The sequence below is a fragment of the Phalacrocorax carbo genome, chromosome 1, assembly GCF_963921805.1.
Source record: "Phalacrocorax carbo chromosome 1, bPhaCar2.1, whole genome shotgun sequence".
NCBI lineage: Eukaryota > Metazoa > Chordata > Aves > Suliformes > Phalacrocoracidae > Phalacrocorax > Phalacrocorax carbo.
This window is the reverse complement of record NC_087513.1, coordinates 95954834-95979330: the sequence shown is the minus strand read 5'-3', so window position 1 is coordinate 95979330 and position 24497 is coordinate 95954834. Positions and strand designations below refer to the sequence as shown.

General features: G+C 39.3%; 1 protein-coding gene across 6 annotated transcripts in view; it reads left to right on the top strand.

Moving 5' to 3' along the window:
* Positions 1-615: 615 nt before the first annotated feature.
* CBLB (Cbl proto-oncogene B) overlaps positions 616-24497 on the top strand; it is a 136112-nt gene continuing 112230 nt past the window's right edge. Inside the window, exons 1-3 of one of the 6 annotated variants that reach the window (XM_064467902.1) lie at positions 616-727; positions 1845-2003; positions 11144-11394. In XM_064467902.1, the coding sequence (XP_064323972.1) occupies positions 1857-2003; positions 11144-11394 (398 nt within the window). In that variant the 5' untranslated portion in view covers positions 616-727; positions 1845-1856. Of the gene's footprint in view, positions 728-825; positions 1300-1344; positions 1470-1544; positions 1672-1844; positions 2004-11143; positions 11395-24497 lie in introns of those variants that run through there. The other 5 variants (XM_064467870.1, XM_064467878.1, XM_064467887.1 and 2 more) reach the window with 5 other exon arrangements.

The window sequence follows — 24497 nt, the reverse complement described above, 5'->3', positions numbered from 1 at the left end:
AACTCTCAAAAGCACTAGGGGAAGCAGAGGCGGCACACTCAAAAAGGCGGCAATAACAACTATTGATTTTTAAGGCACGCCAAGCGCTCCAGCAAGCAGTGGCACCGCAACTTCACTAGAGGAAGGAGGGACATACTGCCACAGGCCCTGACGACGTCTTTAGCCCCCAAAACCCCTATAGCCATATCAGATTTCTGCGTCCCCTGGGAGCCGCCCCCCTTGAGCCCCAAGAAGGCCTCAGACTGTCCCCTCAGCCCCCACGCAGGAGGGTAGGCGGAACGAGGCGGGACCGGAAGCTCCACCTCCCTCACTCCGAGGCCAACCACTGGTCAGCTCTCCGCCTGCTAGCCCCCTCCCCAGCTCTGAAGCCTTCTCTCAGCCTCCACCCCGCCCTGTTCTCGAACTCCACGCTCATTTGCTGGTGGGCACGTCAAGCAAATACAGTTTCCTCTTCGGATTGGCTGTTCCGAGCCGGTGGCTCCCGCCTGCGAGAAGAAGGCTCGGTTCCTCGGCGTTACCGCGTCCCCTCCCCGCGGCGCGCATGCGCGGTGCCGAGTGTTGTCCCGAGGGGTGGGCATGTTCCGAGGAGGGGAGCGGCCGCGGGGAGGGGGAGGGGGAGGGGACGGGGGCGGCGGCGGCGGGGCCGCTGGGGAGCCAGCCTCACTTTCTAGGAGTGAGGGGAGACCAGAGCGTGCCGGGGGCTGCGAGCGGTGCCACATACAGACCTGTGCGTGTGTGCATATATAGATAGATCTATGTCTATATTTCTTTCTTGCATGTGTAGGGCTCTCTCTCCACACACGCGCGCACGTACCCACCCACCCAGCGGCGGGCGGGCTGGGCTGTGGTGCGGGCAGGGCGATGCGGGCGGCGGGGCAGTAGCTGCCCGCGTTTCCCCGCGGGGCAGCGGCCGCCCGTCACCACCAGCAGCAGGAGCAGCAGCGCCACAGGGCAGAGTCCCACGGGGCGGCCGGTGTGTGCGTGGAGCCGGCGCCGCGTTCGCGCGTGGTGATCGGCAACGCTTACCACCCCCCACCCCCCTCCCGCCCCGGCGCGGCGGCGGGACGGGGTGCGGGATGCGCTCCGCCTGCCTCCCGGGGCGGTGAAGCTGCCGCCGGAGGGAGGAGAGCCGAGCCTCATCTGACGAGACGCTCCGCCGCCGCTCCGGGCTGAGGACGGGGGGAAGCGGCCGCCGCGGGGGGCTGCGGAGCCTTCCTCCCCCCGCCCCTTCCCCGCCTGCTCCTGGCTGTCCTCGGCGGCTCCTCTGGCTCCTGGCACGACGCCGTGCGGTGCCGATCCGTACGTATGGGTGCGCCGGCGGCAGCCGGCTCCCTGCCCGCCTGCCCCCGCTGCCCGGGCGCTCCCGTGCCTTGCGGATCCCTGCCTGCCTGCTGCCTTTCTGCTCCCCCCTCCTCCTCCTCCTCCTTCCCCCGCCGCGGCCGCTCCGCGTCTTCCGCTTTTGTTGTCTGGTGAGGGGCATGTGCCCGGTGCGGCGGGGCCGGGCCGGGCGGCGGGGCCGGCGGGGGCCGGGGAGCGGCGCGGCGCCGGGCGCGGGGTGGGCCGGGCCGGGCCCTCGGGCGGCCGCGGCCGGGGCCGGGTTCCCCCCTGCCGCTTGTTGTTGGTGTTGACAATCAATCCGGGATGGCTTCTGCCGGTCTAAGCCGGGGCCAGGTGGGTTTACGCTGTGTGTCGTGAAAAGTTAAAACTTGTTCCTAAACATGCCCCGGTCTTGCCCTTTCCTGCCTGTGATGAAGGAAGTGTTACCTCACTGGCTGTGGCGAGTTTTATGACAAGATGTTTTGGGAGCACCTTGTGAGTCTCTGTTTCTCTGTCGTTGCGGCCAGCTTGGCTCCCAGATGGCCAATTCCCTCAACGGCCGGAACCCGCGCAAGGGACGGATCCTGGGCTTCATCGATGCCATTCAGGATGCGGTGGGGCCCCCCAAGCAGGCAGCTGCCGACCGGAGGACTGTGGAGAAGACCTGGAAGCTTATGGACAAAGTGGTGAGTGTCTGTACCCACGACGAAGAATGGGGCTATTTAAATAGGTACACACTGGGGAAACGGCGTCTTCCTGCTGCTAGGCTGCGCCTGTTGGGGAAGTAAGCAGACTTATGTTTTAGGTTATTTAAGCACCATTTGTCGTCTTTTTTTTTTCCCTATGGCCTCTGGCTATGTTTTTCTTTTTTTATTTTAATCTCGGTTTGCGGAGGGAAAACAAATGTGTGTGTTTGCCTTAGGCTATTGTTATTTTCAGATCCTTTAAAATGACTCAAACTTGAAGAGCTGCCCTAACGAAAAGCTGCTTGACTTAGACTTGTAATCACATATTCTGTGCGCTTCGTGTTGGATCACGTTGTTAGTCTGCAAACAAGACCTCTGAAGTATGAAACTTCAGTTAAGCTGATTGTCTTGTGAGACGTGCTCATGATGGCAACATAGATACGTTTGTGCTTTTAGGAATGTGCTTGGGGACTGGGGGATGTCACTCTTGTCAGTTTAGTAAACAGATTAGTATGGCATGCCTAACTTTTTAAGTGCGTGATCGGCATTTTTAATGACGTCTAAGTACATCTACTCTTCATTCTGAAACTAGAAATACACTGTACTGAAACTAATTTTTCAGGAAGTGGGGGGGATAGACCATAGTTTTTTAGATCTTAAGGTTCTCTGCCCCAGCCTGATACATTTTGTTTAGCATTATACAGACTGACAGCTTGTATGATGATAGAATAACTAAGAGAGATCCTTGCCAGTGGTAGGAACGGTTTAATTATAATACGGATAACCCTTTGGGAGATGCAGGCACTCTGCTTTGCATATGAGGTGATGACACTTGAGAGTTTCCTCTTGAAACTGCTGGGGAGTGAGCATTACTACCTGCTAGCCTTGGGCCTGTATGGCAAGAGAGTTACTAGATATTAACTCAGTGATTCTTCATGAGTTAGTGTAACTGTTTGCTTTCTCTGTGGCTCATGTAAAATGCAGATGTTTAACATTTCTTAAAGTTCATAAGTCGTTATACTGACATGGTGGAGATCATTTCATATTATATGCCTTGACAAGTGGTAATTTCATGGTATTTGATTGAGTCTGTGTATGCTCTCCTTTTTGATGCTCCAAGGATAGTGTCTGTATTTCCACCACAGGTTCTGATGATGACCATAAGCTTTGATAGAAACGGTTATCATTGCAAGACTTTGTTGACATTTCCCTGCTCATGATCAGGATGCTCTAAACTGTGAGCATCTTGTAATAAGAACTACAAGTATAAACACTTGGAAGCAGGCACTCTGCTTCAGTGGAAGGAAGTTCTTGCCTTGGAATCCAGGAACCTGGTTCGTCCTCACTGAAACCACGTGGGGAATGCACGCCTTAATTTCCCCCTGTGTCAGGCCATTTACAAATCTATACGGTAAGGTTGTCCCCAGATTGGTTTGTGTATTCATGGTTACCAGAAAACCTAAACCCTGGTGCTTGGACTTGTGGGTTGCTTTTAGTCAGCTAACATCGGATCACTGTATTTGTCCCTGTTACAACAAAGCATCAGAACAGCCAGTAAGGCCTGTTCTGTAGAAGTCACTGGAAAGGCTGGACGTTGCGCTGTGCTTTCTTTTTCATTTTACTGGATAAGTGTCCTCAATTTGGATCTTTAATGTATCCTCTTTAAGCTGCTTTCAGTTAATCAAATTTTATTTCCAAATTATATTAAAGTATACCAGACAGGATGATGTCATAGTGTGAGAATGCTGTAGCTTGCTGCTTGAGTTTTTAGCTTTTGGTACTTATAGTGAAAGGATGCGGTTCAGCAAATTTGATATGTTGGCAAAAAAATTTAAGTCTCTTAGCCTTATGTGGCAGTAGGTACACGAAGGTCGTTTTCTCCTCTGCCTAGATCAAAATCAAGGATTAGAATCAGAAATAGAAACCTGCTCGATCAACTGTTGTTTCAAATCCCATTTCTGGAGTGTGTCCTATGACTGATCTCTGTGGTGGTTCACTGATCAAATTAATACCTAGTGAAGGCAGTAGGCTCTGCAAAGTCAGTGGGGTTCCACCCGTGGTAAGATTGTGGCTTTGAGGCCTATTTTGCTTGTTGTAATAATAGTCATTATCCTTGTTTATTCTTTAACTGTAATAGCTGTGATAACCATCTTTTTGCTGCAGTGAGGTAGCTAAAGTTTTCTCCCATCCTAAAGATGTTAGGGAAAGGGAGAATGGAAACAAAGCAAAGCTATTATCTTGACCAAAGGATAAAAAAAGAGCAGTTTTTAAAACGGGGCAGAGCTCAATAATTTCCGGTTTGTATTTCTCTCTTTCTTTCTTAAAATTACCATTCTGTACCTTTCATTCATTTCTTTCTGTAACTCCCTCCTTTGGCAGATGAATTTTTGTATTAATTATTTGTTTTCAACAATAAGGGATTAACCAATACTACAGATATTGCAACTCTATAAGAACTATACTGAGAGAGTAGTTTTATGGTGTATGTAAAAGTTCTGGCTACTTAGATACCATGCAAACTTCTCTGTGTAAAATTGGTTGTATGTCATGCTTTGGAATTGTTTAGAGTTCATGGTAATGTTTCTTTTTCATGGGCTGATGCTTCAACTTTAGAATAGGCAGAAGGTTGCAGTTCTGCTTAAGTGTTTTCTCATTAAACTTCTGTTACTGGTTTGAAAAAATCAAGGGTTTTGAAAGAGTTCTTTAGCAGGACAGAATGTTGGGATAGTGCTCCTGGTTAGACCCCTGTTTGTAAAAGTTACCTGTGAGCAACATACCTGCAGGGAATTAAAAAAAAATATCTTGTAAGTAATCAGTGAAAGTGAATTGTTATCTGTCTGTATATCTTACATCTGCATCTTCTTTTTTATATTTCATCCACTGGGATCTGTTCTTCTTGAGGTTTACTCTTACGCCTTTCTTCATATGAATTTACAATGCTAACTGCATTACCAAAGGGGCATCAGCTTTTAGCATCAGTGTTGAGTTTCCCTGCTGCTTTTCTCATGGGTAGGCAGTAGCTTTACCATTAAGAACCAAAAGTATTTTGTTTAACTTCTTTGCAGTGCAAAGGACGATATTCCTTTTATGGTTTGGAAGGCTAGCCTTGCTTTCCAGTGCTAGTTATAGCATTGTATAAGCAAGTTGACCATATATCTCTGAACTTTCAGAAAGTTGATATCATGTAAATAAAAAAAGTATTGTTACCAAATAACTCTGTCTTCCTTTAAACTATGCATAAATTGCATAGGATTTATTTTTCTGAAATTCTAAACCTAATTATTTTAAAACCTAGAAACTATCCATGTATTATTATTAGAGGATAATGGTTATCTTGAGAACAACTTTGGGAGAGAATGCCTATTATGTAAACATGGGAGTAGTTAAGTTAATATACTGCTCAGGTTATTAAGAGTTGGCAGTACTCTTGTGCACACCTTACTGTTGTGGGTTTCAAGCCAATAAAATTGTGACTTATTTTGAACAGGATTTTTTAAAACCAGGAATATTTCAGCAACTTTCAGTCACTTTTTAGTACTCTTATGCCTTGGGCCTGAAAACAGTTATATTTTCTCCTGTGAAGATTAACAATATTGTCTAAACTGTTTGGGCGGTCTGTCATGGCCCACCCAGTTGTTTGACTTCAACTATATAAATGGGGATGGTAGTTTGATTTGCTATTTAACAATTAGCTAAGAGCAAATTAGAGCGTGTCTCCAAAGCTCATACCATTGACTTAGTGAGTAAAAGCTGTATTACCTCTGTAACTTAGTAATGTGGTTTTCTTCAAATTAATATTTGTCAGCATCCAAGTTTTCAACAGCATCTAAGTAAATATACAGAGCACAGCAGTTGAAACTGTGTGCTTGTGGGTTATTCTTTGCAACATTTTATGTACTTGTTACATTAATGTGCAACCTTCCAAGTCAATTAAAGGTCATGGTTCCACAAAGGATCTAGAAAAGACAATCATCAATCATAACCATGGTGTTCTTCAGTGTAGTACCTGGTCAAAGTTGATATGTCCTGCACACGCTGTTTGTGGAAAAAGAATAAACATTTAAGCAGAGAAATGGAAGCTTCTCATTTTCTAATTAGAAGAAATTTTAAATGAGTCTCTGAAGTCAGCTGTCGTTTTGCATCAGAACATCAGCATTGTTATTGCTTATTCCTCCAGTATGGAAACATATGACACAGTTGCAGTGTGGTAGCTGTTGAACAAGCACTTACTGTATTCTCAGCTGAAAAAGATCAGTGATCGATCACCTCTATTTATGTTTTAATGAGAAGGCTTCTTTCAGAAAGAAAGTCCATCTCTTTCCATCTTTCTGTGGAAAATAAAATGCATTGCATTTAATGTAATTTCTGGCAGGGGGCTGTATGATGAAGGGGCATAATGTTAAGATTTCATCCGTTTTCCTGATTAGCCCCTCTCTGATTAAGTTCCTCAGAATTCATTGTTGGTAGCATTGTGTGTTGTGGTTTTTCTGGAGAATTGTTATGGTATCTTACTGCAGAGCTACCTTTATGCTGTGTCAAAGTCTTTGGCCTTTTTTATACTGCATGGTGGAAGGTACTAGTTCAGTAGAAGGTTCGCAAGTGTGGTTTTGGAAGTGTGCAAGCACTGGTGCTCTGATTGTTATAGTCCGTTCGCTGCAGCTCAAAGCAGTGTTTGGCGGATGTCCCACTCATTAGATACTTACTCTGTTTTAGCTGTGTTACTTTCCTTGTATTGTCTTTGACTAGCATTAGGTGTTTAAACAGATTGTGTTAGGGCTGCTATACTTTGCATGAACAGAAGTTCTTTTGTCGAATGAGGCCAGGGCTTTCAACTTCATTGTTTGCTTTAAAAAGTGAATAGACGTACAGTTTTCAATATGAAATTCGTTGTCTAAATACGACAGGAATGCATTACTCTCATCTCTGAGATGCTATGACATAATGCCTTATAATTTAAGTAAAATGTTTTCAAAAATGTTCTGAGTAGTGGCATTTGTCTTGGCTGGGGAGGAAGAGGAGGTTGGGTTTTTCCTCCATTGGCACTAGAGTAAGCTTGCCTTGGAAGTTCCTGAATTAACTGTTTCAAAACCTGTTTCTGGTAGGTGCGGGTGATACCTTAGTTCTTCACAATCAGAATTGCACTCTATTGTTTCTGTGATTTTGGAGTAAGTACCTGCGTTTACCCGGAGTGAGGTAGTGAAAGGAGCGTAGCTTTGTCTCAGTTTATCTCAGTGACAGACATTTCTGACTAACTTGCTGACTGACTCCTTTTCATTTTTTACACTGAATGCTTACTAAATATATACATGCTTACTTCCAGTCATAACAATACACAAATCTCACAGTGATATGATTCATGTCCGCTCCTAAAGTGTTGGTGAGGGCTGCTTTGTAAAGCGCAATATGGAGGTCTTTATTTTTGGCTGGGTTTTTTTTTCTTTTGTTTTGAGTTCTGTTTTCTTTTGAAGAAAGGTATGTGCGCCACTTCTGGTGCATTGGTAAATCTTTTGCGTCAGCAGATGTCTTTCTTTTAATTGTGAACTGCTGTGGTATGTGTCAGGACATCCTGACTCTGGAAACCATATGGTTTACCAGCCGTCTTTACGAACTTACTTCCTTTGGACTGAAACGTTGTGTACTCTATAAAGTGAAGAAAGCCTTGTACTATTTCACTGGATCACTGACTTGAACTAACTGTTAGCATTTTTTCAATGAGAATGCATAAGACTAATTGAGTTGTACTGTAGAAGAATTTTTTGCATGACTTAAAGGCTTGTTCTGGAGTTGGAGGTTCTAGTAATGTGCTGTATTTATCCTTATAAATGCAGCAGAGGGTGAAGCCTTGTAAACCATGATGACCACAGGATCCTGTTTTGATGTGTGTATGACTGTATGTAATGATACTGGACTGAAGAAGGCTTTCTAGAACATCAGAAAGAGAAACTAATTCTTCTTTATAACTGGATGTACTTTTTGTATAGTTGAATGGACCGACTGTTGAAAATACACCAACCAGCATAAGCAATTTGCTTTTTCCGGGTGTCTTTATATTTTTAATGTTGTTCCTAATATATATGAAACCACTTCTGTTCTGCTTGTTGGCACATCTGATCGAAGGAGGTACACCTCAGAGAGAGAATGAATTCTTTGGTCGCTAAACTTAAGTTAGGATAAATGAGCAGTTCAAAGTTATTAGAGTCTTCTCTGCTTGTGGTTGGCGCTCATTGCTGAGTTGTTTTTTCCCCTTGAATAAATATTTTCCTCCTTTCAGCTGTTGGGTTTTTTTCTTTTTTTTTTTACCCTTATGCATGTTGCTCCAGATAGTTGTAGTGCCTAATCAGTGATGTTGATTTGTGTCATCTGTAGTTGGCTTTAGGAGAACGTCAATCTTATTTCAAGTTTTCGCTAAATCAGAAATTGCAGAGGACAAAAGTTCACAAGAAAAATGTCTACATTTTCCATAAAAGTTCTCACTTCTCTCTTTGAGGTTCTGGTTCTGCTAACTCTTCTACAAAAAGAAATTCATGTATGCCTCTGCATGGATGATCTTCAGATCTGTATACACATGTAAAATTCTTTGCTTATGTTTCTGAAATCTCCTTAAAGAATTCAAGCTGTCAGCTTAACTTCAGCGCAACTAAAAGAAAGCGTTTAATCTACTTCATAAGCGTCTCTTGTTAGTTCCTTTCTTGATCTTCTGGTGTGATACCATCATCCTGCCTTCACTCAGGCAACTCCTTTACTTGAACTGCTCTTTTAAAAGCTGTGTGTGAATCTTTCAGATTGAGATGTGATTCACAGACAAATATAACGTTCTGCATCAATCTAAAACTCTCATCCAGTTTTTATTTTTGTATATCAGTAAGTTCAGCTTTGCTTTTCTGCGCTTGAAAGAATGCCATCATATCCAGCCTTTATTCTTTGAGGTTGCTGCTGCAGGCATCTCCTAACCCATGACTTGGACCATGTTTTTCTTTTTCTGTATCCTGATAACCTTCTCTTTATCATATGAAATATAAACAAGTTATTTTCAGTTTCAGAGTCTCTTGCTGTCTCGCTTTTGCAGTTATGGATTGTAGTTCCAGACTTCATCACCTGATGAAGAGATGGCCAAACATCTTTATGCTTTACATTTTTTTTTTGTTTGTTTGTTTCTAGCTTCTTCCTCAACTTAGAAGGAATTCCTTTATGTATGACTACATCATTGTAGAGCTTGCCTTGAAACTTCTCTTTGCTCTTTATATCTAGAAATACTTAACTGCCCTGAACCACTCTTTAGTATGTTGAACAGTGTTGTGCTCATTTATTCATATTTGCCTGCATCTATCTGCAGTATTTTTGTTTCCTGCTGAGGTTGTAAATTTCTCTGTCTGTTCTACAACACATCAGAAGGTTTCCTGATCCATTACTTGGTCTAGTAGGTGAAAGAATAATAGAAATTACTAAAGCAATTGCTAAATAGTGATTACTAAGTAATAACAGAAATTCCTAAATAATCCTAATAAATGGATAATACTAATAAATTGATCAGTGAAATGAGGGGAACTATTGCAAATGTCATGTTTCTATAGTAGCTATGAGTTTGCACTGTTCTAATGGTGCTAGACTTCTTTTTTTAAAACTTGGTAGTGCTTGACTTTCATCTACTCTTGTCTCCACTGTGACCCCAGTTACCTAAATCTAATTGCCTGGTGCGTTTTTGTGTGTATGTTTCAGAGGGAAGAAACAATTATGTGATTGCTTTGCTGTTTGTGGTGCATGAATGTCTGTTGGTGGCAACAGTCTGAAGGCAGTGAATTTCTTAACGGTGTAGATCTAGAAATTAAAGGAGGGGTCAGCAATAGCGATACAGCTTTGAGTTTAGAGAGGTGAATGTTATAGGATACACGTTTATTTTATCCCCCAGAAGTGCTCAGGAATGTACTTCTGATACGTTAGTAGAAATATAGGAGCCTGCTTGCTTCAGCAGTATTAAGATGTTTCTACAGCCTCATTAGTTACCTTAAAAGAATGTCAAAGCCACTAGTATGTAATATTAGTTGATAATATATAATGTGGCAATCTCCAAAGGATACCTATAAAACTTTTATACCACATGAACTTAATTTTTCGTAAGTATTTGCATATGTACAGCTGCACACACCTGTCTAGAACGTGTCCCTCTGCAGTGTTTCAGCGAAGCATGGATAGCTCAACGCAATAGCACTCAAAAACTACCTGTTAGTTTCGATCCCTTTTGCTTTCTAGTACAGAACATTACAGAACAAACTACCAGAGAACTTAGGTAGCCAGGAGTTAATTACACTACCGTTGCATATGTTCAGGAAACAAAACCAGTACCACCATCTTCCAGAAGCATTTCCAGTGGAGACTAGATTCAAATACGGGTGTTCAATTAATCTGAAGCTTATTCTTTTAAGTAACATATATTATTCAATTAATTTTTGTGCCATTTAGGAACGTGATGATTCAAAGGCCATTAAGATGTTATCTTCTATTACAAACATGAACTGGAAAACATTGAGTTTATAATGTTTTGTTTCCTGGTTTATGATACCTGTTTGTGAATGACTTAATTTCTGTCTGTCGTAGCTAATAGCTTTTGAACCACTGGCAACATTCAGACCATTTTGATATGCGTAGACCTCTCAAAGTTTAAATTCCTGTAGCTTCTAAGAGGTTATATTGCTGGATAGAGAAAAGAGAAAGCCTGCAGATGACAAGGTAATTTATAGGGTCAGTCCTTAGTAGACATTTAAAAATCCATAATGAAGTTCACCTGCAGCAAACAAATCTGTACGAAACTACTGCTCTTGGCATTAGTTTCACACTGTGTTTGGCTAATATACTCCTTAGCACATAGTAGGCAGGCAAAGACATTCTTACCTTAAAAGCAAAACCCCAAACTATGTAGGTAAGCTTGTTTGCTTTTCATAGATGTGACGGGATTAAGTTAAATTTTACATCCTTTGACATTAAAGACTATGTTGGGATTTCATGGAATATATATGAAGTAGGATTTAATTCTTTGTGCCTGGAGGTTAGAGAAGTATGCTTACACCTATTAATTTTAAGATGTCAGATCAGTTTTTGCCCCAACATATTTCCTGTCTTTTACACTCTCTTGTTTTTGCTTATAGGTAAGATTGTGCCAAAACCCAAAGCTTCAACTCAAAAACAGCCCACCTTACATACTTGACATTTTACCTGACACTTACCAACATTTGCGACTTATATTGAGCAAATATGATGACAACCAGAAACTTGCACAACTCAGTGAGAATGAGTATTTTAAAATCTACATTGACAGTCTCATGAAAAAATCGAAACGGGCTATAAGACTCTTCAAAGAAGGAAAGGAAAGGATGTATGAGGAGCAGTCACAGGACAGGTAAGCGAAATATTTAAATATGAATTAGATTGTCTGGCCTGTCTGCATTCTTAACACTGTTTGTCTGCAGCCATTGTGTTTTGACATTTTTAATTATTTAAAGAGCAGAAATATTTATTGTTTGGATTCATTGACCCTGCAGGTCAATCAGTAATTTGCTGGATTTGTTCCACTGTGTGCTCTTATCTGTCACTTTGTGACCTTTAAAACCAAGTGCATTTCCTTCATAAAACATTCATTTCATTGTAATTACTTGTTCACAGGGCCTTACAATATGTAGTTTTTACTCTGGCACACGCAGAGAGAGAGCGAGAGAGAGAGACTGTTACTTGGATTGAGCTTGACCTCCCTACCCCAGTTCTTAAAATTGTCGAGCCATGATGAATATTGACGTAGAGCTTTCGCAAGTGATGAAATGGAGCAAAGCAATATTAACTTTTCTGAGATATTGTGTGATGTTAGCGTGATGATAAAGTTAGTTTGGTACAGAGGAACCTTTTCAGAAACCTAATGTATTCCTGATTTGCAATGGTCCAGTTTTAATAACGGGGATTAATGTCCACTTTATGTGTGCCCTTGGTGGTGAGTGAAGAGGTTATTAATATTTGATTTTATTACCTAATATTTTCGAAACAATATTTCAAGAACCTCTCTGCAAAATCTGCAGTTTTGTTTTGGGAAGGGGTGCAGCAATGTTGTATATACCATGTGTGGTATAACTTTGAATCTATTTGAATAAAAGATACAGTATTTTTTCCAGAGTCTCCCCTTTTTAAAGGAGAGAGTGGGGAATGGGAGATGGAGAGGAAGCGAATGGAGGATTGAATCCTTGCCATTCTGTCTGCACCTGAGCTCAGAGGCAGGATTGCAGTATAGTTTTACAGACGGTGAAAGTGTTGGTAGAAGCAGTGAAATGTCTATGTTCTTGTAAATGTCACTGCTGTTATGTTTGATTTATACATATATTCCTTCCGAATCTTCAGCAATGTTTATAGCTATTCAGTGTAGTGTGGTAGTCTCCTGTGCTTGATAGGGGGTCTGAAGCTTGCTTAAGGTCTAAGGATTTTTATTTGTTTTTTTAAGTATGTAGAGACTGTCCAATTGTGAATATACTTGGAGCAATTTGCATAAAAGGAGCAAAATACACTGTTTGAACTATTTTTCTGATTAGTAAAGATTTTGATGGATGCTGTTTGTGTTTGAATTCATAAGTAAGTAAAGGAATGTTTTTGCTGTAGATGCATTGTTACCAGAACCTCTGGAAGAACCGTTCAGCACTGAGCCTCTGGGCTCTTTTTTTAATATCCCATTTGTTGTATGTACAGAAGTCATTGTGTTGCAAAGGAAATAAGAACTTTTTATGGTAAGGGAAATTTGACATAAATGGTTGCATTATGTAAACAGGTTTTATTTTGACTTTCCTATCTTGTATGAAATCCAGATTTACTTATGGTTCTGCTTACAGTTAGCGATAAATTAAAGCCAGTTTCTGTGTCAATTTTTCAGAGTCTGCTCTATGCTCTGTACAGTCATTCAAACAGTGCCTTAGTAACTGTATCTAGTTGCTAGAGTTGCTTTCTTCTTTCCAACTACGCACTTCATTTCCTGCATAAGGGTAGCAGTGGTGATATAAGGATGTCTTTTTGTGAAGCAGTTTTTGAAGAAGGCGCAGTTAGCATATTTACTGCCATTTATTTGGGCCATTCTTGTGAGATGATGGGAAAAGAAGGATTTTAAAACAAAACATAGTAATGAAGTGCACTGAATCACAGTTACTACTTCAGGCTCCCTGAATTTGTATTTCAGAAGGTGACAAGTAGTATTATTTTGCCTGACTGATCGAGTTCGAAGCTTGAGGGAGTATAATAGAAATGTTTTCCCTTTGCTAAAGTTGCTAGTTGTGTTTCCTATACAAACTGCATTCTGACTGCAGTCAGAAACAAAAAACAACCCCAGTAAGCGTAAGCATTGTTCCAGCAGTTTATGTGTCATGCCGCTACAACCTGAAGTCTACATCTTTGTGACTTCAGTGCATCCTCTTTCGTATACTGGTGATGTTTTATCTGTATGCATGTCCTAGTTTAAAGTCGAATGAAGGTATATGTACGTGTTTGTTGAGCCCAGTGACTAGGTACCTGTTTGCTCTGCAGTGCTTCCACATACTTAATAGTGTTAATTCTTGGTAAGTTAGTAAAAGAAGCTGTTAATGATTTAAACTTTGCTTCCAAATATGCCTGCATTAACCTAAGTACGTTATTTGTTAATGTCATAATGCAAATGTAGGAGTGATCATTTAAATAAGTGCTTTTGAAGATGTTTCTAAAATGACCGTCCAATTGAAGCATAGACAGTTTTTTAAAGAAGGCAAGCCAAAAGCTGCCTCTTATGTTGACACCTGGCCAGTTTCTGTGGTTTTCAATCTTACATTTCTGTTTTGTTTTCTGTTAGTATCTCTGTGGTTTCTGAATAGAAGATCATAAGGAAAAAGAGAAACTGGCTACATTTGGAAGCATACTTTGTACATATTTGATTGGTATACTTTTTAACCTATTAGGGTTATTGAATTATCTTTTAACTTTTATGGTGATGGTACATTTAGGAACCAGTGCCAATATACATGTGATTTTATTTGCCTGATAACACCAAAATTACTCTATTGTGAAGAATTTGTCATGAATTTTAGTTCTCAAAGATCCTGTGGATGGAACAAGATAGAGTGAGTCAGATTACATACAAATGGCTAAACAAAAAGCTTACATTGTGATGGTGTTCCATGTCAAACACATATGATAGCCATTTAAGAGTAGATGGTGCTGTCATTCCGTACTCTATGGGATGAGTCTTGCTAAGCAGCTAAGCAGAGAAAATATGGCTTACAAGTTTGTTTATTGTATATGAATTACATCTACCTCCTCGGTATGGTGTCTAGTATGAAATTATGTCCTCTCATAGCCCTCTTGCTTAATGAAGTAAGAGGTGATCAATAAATTCAGTAAAATGTACTAGATATAGGCTGCACAGAAGTTTTTCTATGTATGAAGTGTTTTAAAGATTATTTTTTTTTTTGTCACAGATTTTCCTTTTTAAAGGTTATTAACACAGGCTTATTAAAAATATTGGTTCAGGTGAATCCACTTTTCTTAAAAGGCCTTCTGTGTCTTTGAGGGTCTGGGGTTTTCTTTTTCTTGCATGGGTTTTCTTCTCCCTTTGTTGTTTATTGGAAAGTAGACTAAAGCTGGAAGGCATAATTTCTGTGAAGTCCAAACTTCCTTTTGTCTTGCTGCAGTCCAGAATTATGTATCCAGAAAAAGTAAAAACTTTGTAGGCTGGCAGTTTTTTCAGGTAAATATGTTAGCCAGGTGTAGAAATCAAGCACATAAGTTACAATAATAAGAATAGAGGAGGAATAAAATGGCAACGGGGAGATTACATTTGGATTCTTTCAAGATGCTGGACATGGTCTTCATGGCTAACACAATCATTTCTTAGTAATGGAGACAAGTGTGAGCTTTCCTGTGCTTATCTGTTAATCATGTCCTTGGAAGACTACATCTTGAGATGGAACTTGTTCATTTTCTGTTTTAATATTGCATGCCTTCTGCTGTATGCCCTTTATATGAGAAGAGGAAAAGTATAAAACCAAGGTATATACTTATTTTTAATAATATCTTAAATGCTGCTTGATTTGGCCAAAATTAGTTGGCTACTTCATTGTAAGTGGCATTGCAGAAGTGGAAGAGGAAGATAAGATGAAAGATGGATAATTCTTAAGTGTTGGGCAGTACAGATGAAGATGGCAAGCGGAGAAGAGAAGAGGTTGTTTTGGGGTTGATTAGAAAGAGGTGTGCATGTAAGGAAAGTCAGTCAAGAAGTCCTTCAAGATGATCAAAAAACCACTGCTGTTCCTGTACAGAAAGTCTTGCTGAATTCTCTTGCACATCTGGTCCTTTGGTGTCTTGATTCAAATTGTATGCTTCTAGATTTTACAGCCCGCTTACCTATTTTGTTAGTCCAGAATTCTTATATTCTATAAGCCTTCTAGGGAGGTCTTATACCTGTGGTTTATGTGATAGATCAGGTTCCACTTTGTTACTGTTCATGTTGGTTAGTGAGTTTGTAAAGTATTCCATTTGTCTTCCTTCAGTCTGTGTTGATGACTGAGATCAGTTAAGGTTCTTGAATCAAGTCCCTCAACTGGCACATTGAAGTACGCAGTATTCTCGGTAGAGACCTTTCTACTGCTGAAATTTCTACCCCACTCCCTCCTTATTCTAAAAGTACAGACTTGGTAAGAAGTTACATGGGATGGATTTCTGTTATGTCAGCTGCAACACAGTAACAGCCGTTTATGTACCTCTGTCCTGTGGTAAGTGAGAGGTAGCTTACCCTACTTCTTTGAATTACCTCATCTTGTACCACAAACCTGCTGTTTTATTTACAGGAAGTTAAGAAGTTTATAACTTAGCTAGCCTTGTAACTTGTTTGTGTCTCCAGACAGAGGAGATTCTGTTGATTAAGAAAAGGATCAGGAAGAGTATGTTGTTAGTTCAGGACGATTTTATTTGGACAAGTTAAGATTGTTTTGGCTGGCGGTTTTCTTGTTTGACAAATAGAATATACAGATTTAGAAAAGGATGTTAATGGATCTTCTCATAGAGCCAGTTTTGGCTATTTGTTAACATTGCATCGGTAACTCCATGGTAGTTGGATAGTAACCTTCACCAAAGCAGATTGGATTTCAAGTTGTGATCTTGTGGTGAAAGTTACTGGCTCCTTAGAATCCTGTGTTTTTGTCCCATTCTCCAAGCACATTATGTAGTGTTTGGTCTTCAGTAAATTTTGAGCTGAACAGTTGGGCTGTATGTACCGTTAATCTGCTGTCTGATGTGACCTGTAAACCCCTATACTTAAGCTAAGTCAACATGTTTAAGAGATCAGATATATTCACTGCTTTATTCTAGTCTTGCTGAAGTTGAGGCCAGAGAATCTAGTATTTGTCCTTTCCTCTCTTGTATTTATTTACCTGTATTTTTAGATGGTTCCTTCACTAGGCTTTTAGGAAAAGAAACTGCTTTACTCTGCTTGAAAGTCCTCTGGAGTGTTGACTCATTGCTTGAACTCTTGTGCTGTCCCTAGAGAAAAGAGGACGCTTTCTCTTTCAATGTAAAACCTATAATATGGTAATTGGGAATGGAACTTAGCTACAATAAATAGAGGCTGCTTCTGAGGAAAAGAGCGTATGTGACTAATTGGATGGGGTTGCATGGGAGAAAGAAATGCATTGAGTTTTTTCTTGTTTTGGGGTTTTTTTGCTTGTTTTGGGGTTTTTTTGTTTAGTGTTTTTTTTTGTGGTGGTTTGTTTTGCGTTTTGTTGTTGTTGTTCTTTTTTGGGTTTTTTTGGAAGATTTTATGTTATGGTGAGACTTTCCACCATCTTCTCCCCTCCCTGTTCCTTAGATGTGATGTAAAACCAGATATGAACCAAAACAGCTTTAAGAAACCTTTTGTGTACCTGAACCACATGAGTACTCGAGCTTTAGCACAAATTTAGTGAAGCATAGGCCATATGCTATTTTAGGTTCTAGTCTAAATTAAACAAGGAATGTTACACAAACACACCTTTCAGACAAAGAGACTCTTGTTGCAGAGGGCAGGTGAGAACACGTGGAGGTTTCAAATGGTAGGGCAGTGTTATGACAGCTTGTTCTCAACATAAATGCAAACAGGCTGTGTGACTGCAGTTGTTGTAAGGCAATATTTAACTTTTTAGATGTTTTTGATCATCTTCATTACTTGGGGGAGAGGGTATTACCAAATGAGAAGAAAGGAAGTATTTGTACCAAAATAACTCAAAGGCCACTATTTATTCAGGTTGCAGAGGAAGACAAGGATTTTAAAACCACTCAAGATCCTAAATGAAAAAATAGTGGCTTGAAAATTCTTATAATTGATTTAGTTCCTTGGTTCCTATCTAGCTGGGTAGAAGAGGGGTAATGTGTGCACTTAGTCTGTCTTTTACTTTTTACTCTGTTATAAAATCAGGCAGCATTTTCTGTGTTAGTGCAAAGTCTTATTCAAACATTTTCTTAATAATGTGGTTTTGACAGTCATATCTGAGCAGCTGGTTCAGCTGGTTGTGAGGGGATATACACCATCTGATCTCTTTCTTGTTGTGCTTTGTGTAATCATTTATACCTGTAAAAAGTATATATGATAATGTTGCCAAATGAAGATGCCATAACATTTATACCCACTTTGTGCAGGTGTGAAAGCTCTCAAAAAGCACAAGGTTATGGGGAATCAGTCCTCAAGACTTTCCGTGTGTTGTATATTAATTTCCTTTGTTATAAAGCTAATGGCAGTTCTACTAGGATTATACAATGAGACTGACGCTATGCCTATGCTGACATAGTTTTTCTACATTGTTCTGGTTCAGCTTTGGAAGGCAGTATAGGGTGACAAAATGAGGTGGGAAGAATAGGTGGTTTTCTGAAAATACAGCACTCTTGGTCAGAGAGGTCTGGAAGTACTCTTTCTGGTTTGGCAGAGAGGATACTAGTACCCATTTCTGCATTGTAACAGCTCAGTATCTCATATCCCGTCACCATACTTGTCTGCATGCTCTCTACAGGCAGCAGCTGTGCTTGTGGAGGCAGGCCACGGTTGCCAACTATAAATAGAGCTATGTTCTTAGGTATGATAAAGCCCAGCTGATCATATCAAGATAGCAACTTTAGGATCTTCTTGAAGAACAGAGAGCACCAACACCTGAATTCACCATGTAGAAAGGAAGGCTCTTGTAATGGACCTGAAGGAGTCTTGCATCATTCACTTTTGAACGCGCAGTTGATTTTTAGAAAATTTGGTCTTTGCTTCTCTGTGTCAGAAGTATTCTATATTCAGTGATTAGGTGTTTGTTTTATGGTGCCTTCAACACTAGCCTCGTGAACACTACTTATCATGCAAGAAGAAGCACACAGAAAGCTTGTAGAAGAAAGTTTCCATTTTTATGAAATGTATGTCTAAATACATAAGCATATCTAATTTTAATTTCAGGTTATAAAAATAAATGTTTTCCTTTCCCTAATGTTCTGTGGCAGTTTTCATTAAAAACTAGAAACATGAAAGAATAAAAATCTGCTTTTATTCTATAAAGAAACGAAAAGGAAGTTGAGAATAATCACTACCAAGCAGTACACTTGTTTAGTTAATAGAAGCTCTTTTGCCTGTCTTTGATGAAAGTAAAGCAAAGCCAGAAGAATGCTTTTACCCAAAGAATGCTCGATCAAAAATCAGGCTAGAAGACATGCTTACTATGTGTCTAAACCTATAGTAAAGAAAGATTCACTAACTTACACAGAGTAGGAAATAGCCTTGATCTGAAAAGGGGCAAAATTATATGTTTTGATTAACACAGTTGAAGTTTGACTGAATTCAGAACAAAAGACACAGAATGAGATATTGATGGAGATGATAATGGATGGAAATACCAGTTCCATTCATTGAAATGCAAAGTGCAGGAAAGAGAGAGTACTTTGATAATTTCATTAATTTCTCAAATATTTTGTAATCATTTGACATAAATAAGCTTCTCTTTTTCCCGTTCTGTTATTTGCTTCAATATTAAGTTAATTTACTTTAGCAATCTTAAAAATGGCTCAAAAGAGTTAGTATAGTATTTAATTAGTTGCATTCAGAGTACCTTCTATACATGGGGTTTTATCAGTGGCTTCACGTTCTCAAGTTAACTTTGTCTTTACAGATTTTACAATAATACTGTGCATGTTCTAGACTGAGGCAAAGCTTTCATATTATTAATTGCTATTGGAGGAACAAAGTATTAGTTCAAAAAGTAGATTTGCTGTTGTCTGCACAAAACAGGTTTGCTACTGGTAAGATTAACATGTTGGCCTGTTTCTTTCTTTTATATTATATTAAACAATTCCAAATGATTTAACAGCATGTTCTTTGAGAGCCAGCTCAGGAATATTGTTTGCTTGATTTGAAAGAAAGTGGGATATTTATATAAAAGACTGTGCAATGAATGCGACTATAAAACCAAAAAAATCCAAACAAACAGGAGAAATAGCACACAGAAAGGACCAACAGAAAATTGTGTCTGAAAAGAAGCACATTCTTAACACGTAACACAAATTAAAAAGAAGTCGGTAAGTGATCTTCTGAGGCATGAAACTTCCTGAGCAAGCAGCCAGGTGACTGTCATCAGTATCTCATTTGTAATGTAGGTGAATAATACATTTTGAATTTTTCTGTTCTGAGTGTAACCGAGGTAGTGCTAAAGGATTTATTACTGAAATATTTTTGTATTTGTCTCTAGCATGTGATAAAACATTGTGTTTTCACCATAGTTTGCTCTGATTTCTCATGTCAGAATTGTAGAGTTCTCCTGTTTTGTAATGGAAAATCTTAACTGTAGTCTGCAACAATTCTTTACATGGTGTCAAGTGAAATACATATTGAAGAATGTATTGACTTTATACTTGCAAAGGTCTTGACAGATCAGAATGCTGGTGAACAACTAATTAATTATGTTTGTTCATTTCAGTAGTAGTTGGTCATAATAAATATGACCTCACTCTTTTTCTGGTACGTCCGATGTAAAGGTAGATTTAACTGTGTTTCTTCCTAATGTGATAATACACAGTAAACTGAAGGGGAAACATGAAAGTAGCAGAGATGTAAGAAATAAGCATTTTTGGAATGCATAATGAAAGATTATAATCAATGGTAACATGTTGATTGAGCTAAATTTAATGTCTGCGTGGGTAAGGTTGTTGTGGTGTCTCTATAAAAGAATCTCTTATAAAAGGACTTTTTTTTTTTTTTATTCTGGAATGGTCAGACAGCACACACGTAATTTCAGCATAACATCTAATACATCGTATATATCAGGACTCCATTGTGAACCTGCACAGCCCACCTGATGAGTTAGTCTTCTACTGTTATTAGTTGATCTTTGGCAAGCTCTGTGAATGTACAGTGGGGAAAAAAATGTTGGGAACAGTAATTAGATTTAATTACTGTTTTCCCCTTTATTTGATAGTATTGTGGGAGAGTTCACAAAGCAACGTCTCTTTCGCTTAAGATAAAATAGTGAAACTATATGGCTTTCAGACTTGAAGCAACAATAAATAGGAAAATGCTTCCGATCTTCTGTAGCAAAAATGCATGTGAAGATTACTTTATCTACTCCACAATTCTTACGTGACGCTGTCGCTGGTAATAGTTAGAGCCTTACCTTGTTCTGTCTGTGATAATGAACAGATGTATATAAAGAAATAAAATCCACAACCATAACTAATTTTAAATATTAGTGTCCAGTTTGCATCTAACTTGCATAATGTAAATGTCTCCGGATAGTAGAAATACTGAGTAATAAGCTATGGAAGTCTTATCAGCTCCTGATTAATTGCTATTTCTCCTTCTCTTGAGCTCAGACTCAATGTATTGCACAGTATCTGTTTATATTGATATGACTGAGAGTAGAGAATATCTAGATTCTCTCAGAAAGTACTTGGCGTATTGCAGAATTGGATTAGCCACTGGGTACTGGTGGCAGAAAGAAGAGTATCCATGGGCTTATGTGCAAGTGAGTAAAATAATGTCTCTTGCAGAGCTTGATTAGTTATATCTGGGGTCCAGTGTTTGCTTTTTCTAGTATCCGTTGACTAACTTGTTCAAAGAACTGAAACCTACACACTTACTAGAAAATCTGTGATCACTCCCCAGCTTGCATAGAGGATTTTTCTGTAACAAATTCTAGTTTTGCTTACACTAAGAAACATTTTAATAAGCTTAATATGTTTCTTTTTCTGTGTGCCAGGCCTTTGTGATATCCTAAAGGCTTTTTCTAACCTCTTTTTTTGTCCTGGGAAAAAAAACCCACCAAACACCTTCGTTAGCTCTATATCAGAAATATTATTGCCTTTTTACGAGGAGATAAGTTCATTTGTTAGTTAGCACTCCCAAAATAGTACATTTTGGGCAATACTGTATTGTTTAAAAATGACTGCATGAGAAAAAATTTGCCTCTCTTGTTACAAGTTAAAGGGCATTAATGCAAGACAGACAAATTTACTAGCATCTGTTTTCAAACTGTTCCAATGGAAAATGGTCCTTAGCCAACAGAATATTCTGTGAACTCATCTCAGTTGATTCTGAGTCATGGATGTCCATCATGGGAAGTATGAAATGCAGGGTCAGTAATAAAACATCTTGTACCTAAGAACATTTGTGAGAACAATATTTAATTTTTTTTAAAAGCAGTCATTACAGATGTGTATCCAAGAGCAGACCTTTAATTCTAACTACGCTCTAGTGGGAGGGTATGTAAAGATGAAGAGAAGCACCTTCAGATTTTTGCATGTCAACATTTTAAACAGGTTTATGGGGCTACAGAAGGTTAGTCATTACGTAACTTTTCAAAATAAAATAATCATATTACTGGATTACTTTATTTAGGGTTTAATATCAAACTCCCTGTACACCATTCTTATTTTTGGAGAATGCTTAGTTCTGAGGGAAGAAAAATCAACAGTTTCTGTAAACTCAAAGTTGCAAGTTTCAGCAAATATGGTATGTAAGCCTTCCATCAGTGCACTCAGAATAGAGCTGTGTAAATACAAATGTCATGCATGTTTAAGAAAGATATAATGCAACAAATAGAGCCTGAAAATATTTCTGTTTGTTGTTGTTCAAATGAAGCCTGTTGTGAAAATTCTGAAGTGGAGGTTGATGTCGTGAACCTTGAGCCTGTGTTCCAAATATTGTATGTCATTAAAAGTGATTATAAACTCTGTTAAGAACATCTGCTCACCTAATATACTAACAATAAAGGAGATGTCTATGTTATAATTTAGATTTTTAATCTTTTTTTAATTATTTCCAAGTATTTGTTTTTAAATTATTAGAAGAAAACCCTAGTGTTTTTGTAATGAAATATCGTCCTAACTTTCAGCTCTGAAACACCAAAACATGAAAAGTACATATTCAGTTGGTAGCTCATCTCGATAATGCTGAGCCGGTCATAATGAACAGGCTGTATTTTTATTTTTTAAAAAGAGAGAGTCTGGACACCTATGCTTTATTTCTAGCTAGGTTACTTTTTACTGGTTACCTCGATCATTGTAGGTCACTTATGTCTATTAAGTATCATGCCGTTTAATTCACAGCGCAGGACTTTCAGAAGTCCTTTCTATTTCCTAGAATAAAGAATAGTATTTGGGGTTCTATGCTTTTTGGCTACAGTAGCAGAGTAATGGTGGATGACAGGAGCACTGATAAAGGCTTGTGTCTGTTATAACTTCAGATGAACTTTTAATCCACTTCATAACTGCATCTTACTGACAGCTCATTCCCAGTGGCCAACGCTTCAGTGTTTTTACAACTTAATGATACGTGCTCTGTGCTGCAATTGGAAAAATACAGAAAATGTGGCATATATAGCCAATTTATTTTGTCTAGCTGAGGAAGTCATATGTCTGCTAGCAGACTGAAATCCTCCCCCTCCCCCTATACTCTTTTTAAATGGACTTCTTTACTCCATTCTTCCAGCAGACTGGAAGACCGTATTATTTTGTTCAGAACTCTGCATATCCTTTTTACGCCATAATTCATGGCTGTAGCAAACACACAAAGATTCAAAGCAAAAAAAAAAAAAAAGTACGTAACATCCTGTTCATGTGTTTCCTTTTACTGTTAATCCCCATAATTAATGCCCTATGAGGAACGGGTCTCTAATCGCTTGCAGAGCACAGTAATGTAAAAAGACAGTGCTCATCTGGGAGGTGTTCAGTAGTATGGATCACTGGTGACCCAGTTGGTACGCAGCTGTCCTCCAGTCTGTGCATATGTGGTTTCACCAGCTACACGCATATCTGTCTGACAGGCCGGTAATGGTTGTCTAAAAGGAACCTTGCCTTATGAAATTGTCTAAGTGCCACTGAGAAAGAGTAGTTTGTTTTCTCTCACTTTTCCACTTTCATTGGGAGGGAGAAAAAAATGGGGGAGGGAAGCTGTTCTGTGAGGTTGAGGATCATGATCCCTGGCAGTCACTTTGAAATAATCTTTAATGAAGCCCAGTGCCAGGAAGAGACATGTTTGAACACCACGCAGCAGTTTTTTTTAGTGGCTTAAAGGGAATGTCTGTACAAAATGCTCTTCTGAAAGGGCTAAGAGTTTTAAAGAATTTTCATTTGTTTGTGCTGTATGAATTTAGCATTACCAATGGGCAACATAAAAGATAAACACGGTTTGTTAGAATATTAAAATTTATTTTTAAATGGACTTATAAGACCGATTGTTGGATATTTGTTTTAAAAATCAGTCCTTTACTAAATCTGTCATTTCTGGGAATGAAGTTTATTATTGGAGTGGACGATGGAAAGGAGTTTTGACTTAAGTACTTTCTTGAAACCTATAAGCCCAACCCACCCAGTTACTGGAAAGGTGATAGTTAGGGAAGATATGAATGGCTAAAATACTAGAGAAATAAATTAGCTTATGTTTACTCAACACAAACAAAGCAACAAAAGGGCAACACCCACCTCCTGGTATCTGTCATAACACAGTAAAAGTATCTAGTGGCTAAATCCTTCCAATATAATGGAACAAAAGAGCCATATCTGTGGAGGCCAAATTTATGAACACCTGTCAGGATAAAAGGAAGTATAAATGTACTATTCCTCTGTTTATTTGCAATTCTTTTTCAGGTAATCCCCTACTCCTCAGGAAGTCTTCCCAAGGCAATCTTTTCCTTGGGCACTTATTTGTTCACGCTTGTTTTAAGCCTATTAGGGAGTTCTGACTGCTTTACTCTTGATGTGCATAAACAAGCTGGCGGGGTTGGGGGGCGGACAATGACAAGTAAGCCTTACGGTGAAATCAACTGACAGCTGTGAACACATTGTGTAAGTTGTGAATACCCATGAGGTGGTATTTAAGATACCTGCCATATCCTTCTGTACCCTTGTGGAACACCAGTTCCATAAACGCCAGCTGTTTGCTGTGCAAACAGGAGGCAGAATATTTGCCACTGGAACCTTTTGTATGGCTTAGAGTTAGCAAGAGAAGAAAAAATTTCT